The sequence below is a fragment of the Nematolebias whitei genome, chromosome 10, assembly GCF_014905685.2.
Source record: "Nematolebias whitei isolate Nwh7 chromosome 10, NemWhi1, whole genome shotgun sequence".
Classification (NCBI taxonomy): Eukaryota; Metazoa; Chordata; class Actinopteri; order Cyprinodontiformes; family Rivulidae; genus Nematolebias; species Nematolebias whitei.
The window spans coordinates 12765354-12777406 of record NC_056507.1 but is presented as its reverse complement, the minus strand read 5'-3'; the positions used below and the strand labels follow the sequence as shown (position 1 = coordinate 12777406).

Sequence of the window (12053 nt, the reverse complement as noted above, 5' to 3'; positions counted from 1 at the left end):
AAACAAGTTGGGTTCCTGCCAGGAAGGTCTCAGAGCAATATCTTCAGCCATATGGATTGGAAAATACATTCAGCCTTCGCTGGCAGCAAAGTCTCTGACATATTTATTATTGTATAGTTAGAACCTGCTGGGAAATCATGTTCACAACTTCTGTGGAGCTTCAATAAAACTACAATACAAATAGCAACTGTTGTAAGGTCCACAAACTGGGTTTGTACTCCGGTTCCTTTCATCACACACAACAGACCAGGTCATTATATTTATTCCCAGAAAGTAGGATGCATAAAGTGGCAGAGATATCAGATCAGATTTATTAACTGGGGCAGTGTGTCATATAATGTATTTTTCAAAAACTATTCCATTTATGTAACGTAAAGTCTTCTCTTAACTGTAATCTGTCATCCACCTCTAGTCCAATGCAAAATAAATTGCTTTAAGGAGTTTAGAGGTGAAACACTGCCACCGTGTGGACAAATGTGAAAACTGCCGAAAGAACATGTCTTCAAATCACACAAATGACTGTCACAGATACATTTAACATCTTACATGTACGGTTATATAAATAATTAAATTAAAATGTCACATAATCATTTAAAATATTAACAATTAATTATTCGAAACATGGCGCTCCAAAAACAAACAAATAATTAATTATTTTTTAAAAGGGCGGTTCGCGGAACTTTTTACAGACACCGGACATGTTTTTCGGTTACACCGGAACTGTTTTTTTTTTTCTTGTCGGAATTAGGGTGGACTAGTTAAGGTCATGTTTAAGAATGTTTTGAGCAGATTGGCGACAGAAACGGTTCGTGTTCACCGTCATGTGAGACACACGGAGTTTGTAAAGACTTTGACACCGCTGAGGAGCTTCACGGAGGCGAAGGACGAAGCGCATCCGCCTTTTGATTCCTCCCTGCTGGACTTCCTGGTGTGCCCGCTGTCCAAGAAGCCACTCAGGTCAAACAATAGTTGTGCTTAAGAGCTGTTTTTAAAAGCTAAAATATCCCAACTGAAAACACGATAGTTTAAATTAACTTTAATGTTTCTGCTTCAGTAGTTTTAATCAGGAAACTTTGAGTTGAAAATTATTAATTCAGTTTAATAGAAAACCGATGAAGGGACGTTACCACTCGGGAGGTCTCGCGAGATGTGCAAGCGCTCAAAGTTTGTCACGTGAATGACTATCAGCTACTTCCACACTAAATTTACCCAAATTTCTGCAAAATTAACTAAGTCAAAACCATTTTCTGTTTAAAAAATATTAATTAGCTATAGTTGGGATGACTACAAACATTATTAAGATATTGATGTACATTCAATGATCCATTGACATACTGAGTGTGTCTTTAGTCTGTCCATTGTTTTATGAGATATTTTCCTAACAGGGTTGACACCAACTATTGCCACTGTTTTATGTTTTTATTGCAATGTGTAGTGCTCAAAGTATGTGTTTGGGTTAATGCTCAGCAAATGCCACACCATATTTTTGCTCAGCATCTGTACATTGGGTTAAGTTCAAATAATTTTTGTTTTTAAGATCACTTGGCTGGGGTGGCTGTCTGGAATGAGACTGACTCCAAAAGTTAATCATTTATAGTTGTCAATAACTTCACAATGCATGTCAGGTTAAAACATATGAAAAGTATTGAGATGGTATTTTTTACAAGTTTTATAAACAAAACAAGACTCACTAATCAATATTTGTGTTCTACTGTAATTCTTTAAATTGTTGCTCTATTTGCTGTACAACAATTAAAAGTACAGATTAAACCAATTCAGCACTTTACTAATTGATTTGTCTATGCGATGAAACCGTGGTTTACATAAAAATTAGTTTTCACACAGATATTTACTATTTTGACATTGTCGTGTGTGGATTTAAAGCTTTTCTTTTACGTAGCAAAAATGTTTAAAGTTCTTAATAACAGTTTAGAAAAAAACATGACAACTGATGGTTTACAGGAAATTTACTAGACTTTTCCTCCATTATCTGTTTTTTTAAGTACATAAGTGTTTAGCAAGTTAATTAGTATTAACTGATTCACCGTTTCAAATTGTAGCTGGATATATAAAAACTTTAGAATAGCAATATTGTTTAATTGATCAGTAAATTGCAAAGAATAATTGAAATATGATGTAGCCAGTGTCATGTACAGAAGGATACGCGTTGATTACGGAGTAGCAGCTGATACATTCATGATGTGAAGGAAAATATTAGATTAGAGCTTTTAGTTGCTACATCATCAAACTGTAAAATATGTATTCCAGCTCAAAGATTATATGTTTCATCTTTTCCTCAGGTATGATGCTAACACCAATGAGCTGATCAACGAGGAGCTCGGCATCGCTTATCCCATCGTTGATGGCATTCCTAACATGATCCCCCAGGACGCCAGACTCATAAAGAAGGACGCAGACGCTCCAAACACACCTGCGCAGTAACAGGAACTCCAAAACTTTCTGCCGCAAGAAAACAAGACTGAACACTTAAAAGTTAAGAAGCTAAGCTGAGTCTCAATTATATCAGCAAAAAGTTATTTTAGAGCAAATCTGTCGGAATGTTGTCCCTGGCCATGATGGTGGGACTGGTCCCCATTGTGTCTCTCATTGGTTTGATCTACTCAGCCACCGTGGATGAAAACTTCCCTCAGGGCTGCACGAGCAGCAGCAGTGTGTGTTTCTACAGCCTGCTGCTGCCGCTCACCCTCCCCGTCTACGTCTTCTTCCATCTCTGGAGCTGGATGGGGATCAAACTCTTCAGACACAACTAGGCGTTTCGCTCTAACAGTAATAACGTTTTCTAATGCAGTTTGCGTTTTTTGATCCTTAATTACGTATTTATAGACAGTTTAAGACCCAAAGACGATGTTAAATTAAAAACGTGACCCTTATTTTCTTAAAACACGTTGAATTTTCTCACTCTGTCAGGATCGTTTGGCTGTTTATAACTGCAGGTTACAAGTTTTCCATAGCAATTGTAAATCTGCGTCACAATTTCAATGTTTTAGCAGCTACAAAACAGACTTCTGTTGTAAAATGAATAACTGTATGTAGAAATTTACAGCTGTGCTTCTTTGGAAAATAAACATCAATATTGAACATCTCTTGAGGAATTTCTCACTGTTGTCGTGAATTGTAAACAAACTGAACCTCCATTTCATGTTCAAAATGTACTTTTAATCCACAAAAGACAAATTTTATACAGATCAACGATATAAACTGCAATCTGTTAATATGAAATAAAAAAATATTTTAATAGATGAACTCTGATAAACATTTATATACGTCAAAGGTCATGAAAACAACAGTTTAATCTTAAAATCTTTTCCGTGCATGCAACAAGGGACTACTGGGCTCCATCTTCTAAAATGTTTACAACCTTAACTCGTGTAGACAATCGGCTCTAACACAAACTACAAGAACATTGAACATGTTCCAGATGTGTTAAAAAACATCTGGCCAATTAAGTGAGACGGCTATCATTTACTCACATTCTTGCCTGCACTCCTCAGTGGCGCTTTTTACGTTTTATGTCTCTGCCTTGAGAAAGTTTCATCAGCGGAGACTCCGGTCGAGGTGAGAGTCTGTCGTCTCCTTTCGTCTTGAAAAAGAAAGGCTTGTTGAGCCTCAGCTGGACCGCTCTCACCTAAAACCCAAACAAATGACATTTGTTCTCCATCAGTGACTACGTACTCTCAGGGAATTCTGATGATGAATGTACGGTACAGTGAGGTACTAAATTATTCATCCTTCTTAGTAAACCTAAAATTTAAATAGATTTTTATTTTGTTTATAAGCATTTGACAAAAAAAACCCACTAGATTATTCATGTTAAATGGGATAAAAACAGTTTGAAATAAATATAAAACGTAACGATGGTACATTGATATGTATTCAACCTCTAAAACCACTTTGTAGCAGCATCAAGTCTCTTCGGGTTCGTCTCCAGGAGCTAACCACTGTAGAGGTAGCTTGTTCTTCATGACCAAACTGCAGTTCCTTCAGGTGGCATGGCTGCTGAGTGTGTCCAACAATTTTTAAACCACAGATTCTTAGTTGGACTGGGTCAGGATATTCACCTGGTTCTCCCTAAACAGTTCATTTGTGTGTTTAGGGTCATTGTTCTGCTGGAAGGAGGATCTCCATCCCAGTCTAATATCTTCATTATATCCCTAAATTTATCTCTTATCTTTCCTTTAACGCTGACCAGTTTCCCAGTCCATGCTGATAGGCAGCATCCCCACAGCATGGTGCTGCCACCACCATGCTTCAATGTGGGAATGGTGTGATTTGCCTCAGATTTGGTGTTGTCTTTGATGCTTGGTCTCATCTGACCACAGCACCTTCTTCTGCATGTTTGAGCGGTCCAATTTTTATTTAATCTATCTTTTTCCTGCCGTTCCTCCATCCAGCTCTTTGCAGCTTCTAGTGGTCCAGTGGAGATCCTCCTGGCTCTGCAGAAGGGCTACAGCTCCATCAGGGTTATCTCTGAATATTTCTTTTAGAAGGTTGGCATCGTCGTTTTATTTTCTAATAATGGACTTAATGGAGGAGCTCTGTGGGATGTTCAGGGTTCTGGGATATTTTTCGTAACCCAACTTTGATCTGTTCTTCTCCACAGCTTTGACTCTGACTTGTTTGAATAAGTCCCTGGTCTTGATGCTGTCTCTTGCTTAGCGTAAGCCCTTATAACTTCAAATTGTTGCACTGGTGTTGATTCTGGGAACTGTTACAACAAGTGTATATCATTTGACAGGTTTTGATTATTTGCTCACATGTGTGGTTTATTATTTTTATTATTATGGATCTTCTGAAGATAAAGAAAGTGTTTTACCCTTTTAAATGTAATTAAATCTGGAGTATTTAGAGGCATAGTTGCTTTAAATCAAACAGAACATTTCAGATGTAAGGCTATAAATCGAAACGTTATCAAGAGGGATGAAGACTTTTACAAGCCCATGTAGAATGCCTTTACTGTTTTATTAATTTTAAAAGAAACATTAGTAGTAACATAATAGTTTTAATAATATTAGTTTTTTTATTATTAACCAAGACTGAGCCAAACAACCCTAAGGATGGCTTTCATGTTACATTTCCAGCACTTCATTTACAGACTTTTAGTATAACAGTGGCAAACATACATTTGCAATTATGCACACATACATACATACACACACACGGGAAACTGATTAAACTAAGTATTTTTATTGGATTTGCTGACGCTAATATATATGCATTTCATCATGTATATTTGCTACTTTAAGCATAATTTTCATAAAACTTTATGTTTATAAGGAGCTCGGATAACGATATTCATCTAAACTAATGATAAATTGTGTTTTAAAGGCTTTAAATTTGTTTTATAGATTGTTTTACAATGCAGTAAGAATGGCAGGTCTACAAAAGAAAACGGTAAAACAAAGTTTTATGGTGATCAAGTGCAGTATGAAGTATACAAAGATGTTCTAGAGCACGTGTCAAAGTCAAGGCCCATGGGCCAAATCTGGCCCTCGTTAACATCATATCTGACCCTCTAGATACTTTAAATGTAAAATATTATTTATCGTTTCTCACTTAGCTTACAAAACTACTAAATACTTCATTTAGTGCAGACCTCTCAGGACAGTTTAACTTTGAAGCCAGAAAAAAGGTGGGATTTTTTAAGGATGCACAAAATTATTGTCATGGTATCAGTATTAGCCGATATTAGCGATAAAGTTAAATATCAGACATGGACCATTCCATCAAAATAACTTACCAATATAAAAGGTGCTGTTTATATATATATATATATATATATATATATATATATGTCATTGTGTTAGAGAGAGTAAATGTCATGAATAAATTTGACATTAAACATAATCCAAATTGAAGTATTATGTCATTTCCAGCCCATTTTTTGTCATCTGCATTTGGTAGCAGGCCAAATTGACATAGACCATGCAGGATAATGTAATATTTTAATTCCACAGCAGAGAAAGATGTGTAGCCTCTGTAGGTAGGTCTAGGGGGGAAATATCGGTATTGGTATCAGTTATTAGTCATATAAGTTTTTTTAACATATCGGATATCGGTCAAAGATCCAATATCATGCATTCCTAAGATTGTTCAGTAATCTTTCATTTTAATGTGGAAAGAGCAACAGAGAACATCAAATGGGACCAATCAAACTCTTGTTGATGAACCTGCAATCAAGAGAACACACCGGCTATCTGACTGGAGTTAATGCATTGACAGGTTGGCCCTTGGCTTGGACCAAGTTTTTAATTTTGGCTCCCTTTTGTAACTGAGTTAGACTGCCCTGTTCTAGAGGCAGGATGATGATGATATATTTGATATAACTGCTAAAAGTGGGTTTGTGTTTTACCTTGAGCAGATCTCGCATGCTGGAGCGGCAGAAGTGGTCGTCCTCGCTGGAGGTTGTCATGTCGGCAGACTTGAAATCAGCTTCAGACTGAGGGCTGGGAGTCGATTCGACGCAACAAAGAGCCATCTTTTCTTCCACACGTTTCGCTTGCAGAGAAGCGGACATACTTTCACCTCCATCACTGTTCATTTCTCCTTGTGGCAACGTTTGATCCGGGTCAGGTTCATTGCCAGTTACAGACATCTTCGCTGACAAACTGAAATCTTTTCTCGCCCTCTGCGGCAGGCTCAGATCCAGGGCTTTCAGGTCCTCAACGTGCACGGACGCTCTGCGCTTCTGACAGAAGTCGAGGTAGAAGGAGAGCTCGGTGGTGAAGAAGTTTTCTGTCTGCGTCGAAATATTGGCTGTACGTGGAAGAAGCAGAGGCGTCTCGTTGACGCGTTGAAGGCACGAAGCAGCATCTGGGGTGGGGTTTATAACAAATGGTTCATCCAAGAAAGCGTTAACCACTTTGGGCCTGACTTGCACTGACTTTTTGTCCTGTTTGTGTAAATTTGCTTTGAACACCTGTGTCTGAAAGGACATTTTTTCCCACTGACGTAGCTCAAAACTTTCTTCCTTCTCCTCGTTTTCCCGTCCTTTCCGTTCTTGTGCAGGCTGATGGGAGTCTCGCGGACATTGGTGTGCTTTTGTTTGACACAGCTTCATCTCCTGGCTCTCGTCTCGCTGCCTGAATGGTGGAGACGAAGCTCTGTCGCTGATCTCGCTGCTGGAGGGTGATTCTCTGAATATCTTCTGGGTGATGAACAGATCCTGACTGTTTATGTCATCGCTGGCGCACTGACAATCATCCTGTGGTTGATTCTGAGTTTGTCCCGTCAACATGACCTGTGAACAGCTCTCACCTTCTCTGACAACTTCTGCTTCTTTGGGTGATGACGAGGCAAATTGTGGACGTTTCACGCGTATGAAGGAAGGTAATAAATCAAACGCCACGTGCTTTTTCCTCTTTGCTTCCTTCACAGAGTCGTTGGAGAGATGATCCTGGTTTAGCTTCTCGTGTTGCTTTTGATTTAACGCTCCAAACTTTTGCAGGAATGTTGCTTGTGCACTGCCGCCCTGTGTACAATTAAGGTCATTTAATTCCACAGCCGGTTTGTTTTTCTTTTTCACTTTCTTCTTTTCTTTTTTTTTCTTCTTCTTTTCTTTCTTTCTTTCTTCTTTCTTCCATTCCAGCATAGCTTCTTTACATTTTGAGTTTTTCTTTACCTTCTGGGTGCTTGCCTGTGTTTTCTGGGGGCTGCAGGTTTTACGTTTTTGATCGTTTTTCTTGGAAACACTTTTTCTTTTTGGAGAAAGAGTCCAGGACTCCACGTAGAAATCTGCTTCCTCGAAGTCGCTCATGAGCAAAATCTAAACAAACAAACAAATGATGTAAAAAAAAAAAAAAAAAAGAACTGAAAAAAGGATCTCAAGAGGTGTATGTTGATCTTTTAGACACAATATGTTTTTAAAAAATCCCTAATAATTTACATATTTCAGCAAATAATCTATTTTGTAACGGGGTTCAGTTGGTTTCCTCTCAGCGAGAAGGTTGCTGGATCGAATCTTGGCTGGGGGGTCTTTCTGGGAGAATTGCATGTTCTCTCCGTGCATGTGTGGGTTTTCTCCGGGTACTCCGGTTTCCTCCCACAGACCAAAAACATGCATGTTAGGGTGATTGGTAACTCTAAATTGTCCCTAGGTGCGAATGAGAGAGTGAATGGTTGTTTGTCTCTATGTGTCCCTGTGATGGAGACTTGTCCAGGCTGTCCCCCATCTCTCACACAATGACTGCTGGATATGGACACCAGTGACCCCCATGATCCGAAAAGGAAGAAGTCGTAAAAGATAATGCAAATGGATGGATGCATGGATGGATGCATGGATGGATGGATGGATGGATGGATGCATGGATGCATAGATGGATGGATGGATGGATAGATGGATGGATGGATGCATGCATGGATGGATGCATGCATGGATGCATGGATGGATGGATGGATGCATGGATGCATGGATGCATGGATAGATGGATGGATGGATGCATGGATGGATGGATGGATGGACGGATATGAACATATAAACATTCAGAGTTGTGTGGTATAAATGATGGATCATTGTCTTAGTTTGCATCAGTTTTAAACGTTTAAAATAAGTTTGCGACACAAAAACCACCGCATAGACAGTGGAGGGTAAATAAGTCAATTTAACCTTAAAACTTTTTGTCACGCTTTTAAAATAAATGTTTAGTTTATGTTTTATAAGAAAAAAAAAAAAAAAAAAACCGGAGCAAGTTCCAGAATTGTATGTGAAAGAAAAACAGATAAATGTTAAAAGTTATAGCGACCTCCTGACCAAAAATATATTTAATTTCATAGTTTAAAGTTTAATTTACCTTTGTTAATAATCCAGGTCGAGGGTCAGACTTCTGTACGAAGGCTTAAATGAGTTTTTAACGCGATAACTTCCGTAATTTAACTCCAACCGGCGGGTTTATTTAACATCAAAGGGTTCCTGCCGACAGGGTCATGTTGCCTTCAAAGACCTCAGGTGAAGGCGGATTTCGGAGAATCTGAGACGTCACGTTTCACATTAAAACGAGAGAAAATGCTTTTTCTACAATAATTCGCGGCAAATTCCGAGTGCTGAATACATTTGCTAGTGAATAACACCAGCTAAAATTTGCAAAATGGTTGCTTAAAGCTAAAAGTAGAAAAAAGCTAAATGTAAAAAAACTAGCTAACTAAAAGCTAGTTGAAAGTTGCAAAACGGTTGCTAAAAGTTAATAGTAAGACCAGCCAAAAGCTGAAATAACAAAAGGCTGTCTAAAAGTACCAAAAAGCTAGCTCAATTTAAAAGAGTAGCTAAATAGTAAAAGTAGCAAAAAGCAAGCTAAATGCATAAAGAGCTAGGATTGAAAGTAAAGACAAGCTAAAAGCTAAAGTTATTTTAAAATAAACCTATTAAAACAGTATTAAAATTAACAAAAGCTTAACTAAAAACCATCAGAAGACTAGATAGAAGTTTTAAAAGTGTACTTAAAAGTTAAAGTTGCAAAATTAGCTAGAAGCATTAAAATAGTTGCTAAAAGTAGTAAAATAAAAGGATGAAACTACAAGAAGCTAAAGTAACTATATCAGAAGGATGTTAAAGTAGCAGATTGGTGACTAAAAACTAAAGATAGTGAATGAAAAGCTAAAAGTAACAGAACAGAAGCTAAAAAAATGCATGATAATAAAACAAAAATTATTATTTTTATTGCTCTGAAATGGATCAAACGGTTATGTGGTAATAAAGATTCTCACCACTAGATGTCGCCAAATTTGCTGCAAATCTATTATAAAATAATCATCAAAGCTTTAACTGGCTTCAAGTGAAACATGTACCAAGACTTAAGAAAATACTTTGTTCTGTCACTAAGTCAGACATTTCAAATTAAAATAAAATAAAAAAATCAAGTATATATCACTTCCCTTTGTTTTTGGTCAACATTGCAGTTCAGTAATAATTTCAGAAACTTTCCACCTCTGCATTGATTCCTTTAAACGAGCATTCCCATTCTTATGACTCATTCTTTTTCTGAACATTTGTTAAAACTGGGGTTTTTTCTCAGCCGAGACAGCCTTGAGGTGAGAGTGGGCTGAAAATATTTTCAATAACAGCGCAACCTGTTTTTCTAAAGTCTTACTAGACCTTTTTTTTTTTTTTCCTTACAGCTTAATAATTAGGAATTAATTAATATAAATTAAATCTCTGACCAATTTAAAGAAGTAGATTTGTCTTGATAAGTTCCTTTAATTTCTTAGTTTAACCAAATAATTTAAATGTCCCGATGCACGTTCAATAATCCTGGAAGATAAATCTAACAAGGTTGAGTTATGTATGTGGACAGAGTCCTCTTTGTTGAAATGTTTTGTCTTTCATCCAAAAAAAGACTAAATGTTTCAGCAAAGAAGAATCCATCCAGAGGACCTAGCTCAACCTTGTTAGACATGTTTAACTAAGTTATTTTAACTATTTAAACTTGGTTAATTACATTTCAAGGTGCAACAATATGTAAGATTTGCAGATTAATGGGTCTAGCTACTCTTTTATTTAAATACAGCTTATCATGTGAAATATGCCTTTTACACTGGCTGACACTGAAAAAATACATTTAAATCATGTTTATTTGCCTTTAAATTTGTCAGGGTATATTTACATTTATTCGCTAAAACAGTGGTTCACAAAGTTGTGAGACATTCGTGGGTGATCTAAAGAATATTTTTAGAAAGTAGTTAAAAAATTATAGCACAGCTGTTACAATAAGTGCAAAACAGTAGTAACAAAAGAGTAAAACATAGCATTAATGATTGACAAGACTGTTTAATAAATGGAGGGTGATAATGTTTTTATTTGTGTGTGTTAGTTATCAAGATATCTCCTAAATTACTGAGCGCATTTTCATTAAACTTTCTAAGAGTAATCATTGGATGTACGGATAAAACCAAATTCAAGATGGCCGCCACAGCCAACCCAAACATGGCCATAAATCAGTCAAGTAAAGCTAAAAATTTAAGCTGGCAACATGCATTCCTTCAAGCGATGCTGCACGTATTTAACAGTTGGGGTCTTGAGACGCTACATTTTTTGTTCTGTTTGTAAAAAAGCTCAAAAGTTTGAGAATCCCTGCTTTAAAACGTAATTTCCTCCTTTTTGCTGACTCGCATTATGATGGCTCTTTCCGATGCAGGAAAGGTGAAGAAATGTGCCCATAGATCCACAGTGACCTCTTTTCACAGCTGAACCCAGGACAGATTTTGAGCGTCTGACTCTTCGTCAGCACTCAGACTGATTGGGCCTGGCTGTGGTGGAAAGTCGGATCGATCGGGCACATTAGGTTGGTGTCAGTTTTAGTGTTCAGTCTGTGGTCCACACTCATGGCTGCCGAGTCGAGTTACACAATATGACTTGCAGATTTGCTCCATCTTCATCTGTCTCTTTCCTTCACCACCTCAAAGGCTTCAGTGCTCCCACCTGCCCCCTGACCTTGACAGATTTGGTGGTCTAAAAGCTCCTTGAAGAAAACATACGTTACCCCCGAAGGAACATCATGCAGCAGGTGATACCTGAGTTGGGTGTAGTCTTTGACTCTAAAACTGTGGAATGTATTTACTGCAAACTGACAGACTCTAAGGCTGTTTTCCATTTGTTAGAGACGGCGCGTTACCAAAACAAGAGCACCAACACAACATCTGACTGTTCATTCAAGAGAATGATGCAACTCTTCAGTCATCTTCTTCAAAAAAAAAAAAAAAAAAAAAAGGACACAAAAGGTCAGCATGATGAGTTTTATATTTTTGAACTATCATCAGGAAAACAAGTGGCATTTCAGCAGGTTTACGAAACAGCAAAGTCGTTAAGTTTTGCGTCCATTTTTAGAAAAATTAAGATTATAAATAACCTTAACTAAATAGAACATATTACACAAATATTATAAGCTCTTTTTTTTTTTTACTTTTAAACCATAAAGTGAAAAATAAATGCATAGCATTTGCTGTAGGATAATTTGCTAACGGACAGACTGTTGATACCTGTAGTTTGTGCTAAAAGTTTCAGCAAACACATTGTACAATGTGTATGTTGTGGAAAAGACTCACCA

At 37.3% G+C, this 12053-nt stretch overlaps 2 protein-coding genes across 2 annotated transcripts; both read left to right on the top strand.

Annotated features, from left to right (window-relative positions):
* The first annotated feature begins 717 nt into the window (after window positions 1-717).
* On the top strand, window positions 718-2448 carry LOC119415501 (protein preY, mitochondrial-like). The gene is made up of 2 exons (XM_037682647.1): window positions 718-957; window positions 2301-2448. Exons 1-2 carry the CDS (start codon window positions 767-769, stop codon window positions 2440-2442), a joined length of 333 nt encoding a protein of 110 aa, XP_037538575.1. The 5' UTR covers window positions 718-766; the 3' UTR covers window positions 2443-2448.
* Window positions 2449-2544: 96 nt separating this feature from the next.
* Window positions 2545-3007, top strand: LOC119415502 (phosphatidylinositol N-acetylglucosaminyltransferase subunit Y-like). The gene has a single exon (XM_037682648.1). It carries the CDS (start codon window positions 2559-2561, stop codon window positions 2769-2771), a length of 213 nt encoding a protein of 70 aa, XP_037538576.1. The 5' UTR covers window positions 2545-2558; the 3' UTR covers window positions 2772-3007.
* The last annotated feature ends 9046 nt before the right edge of the window (window positions 3008-12053 follow it).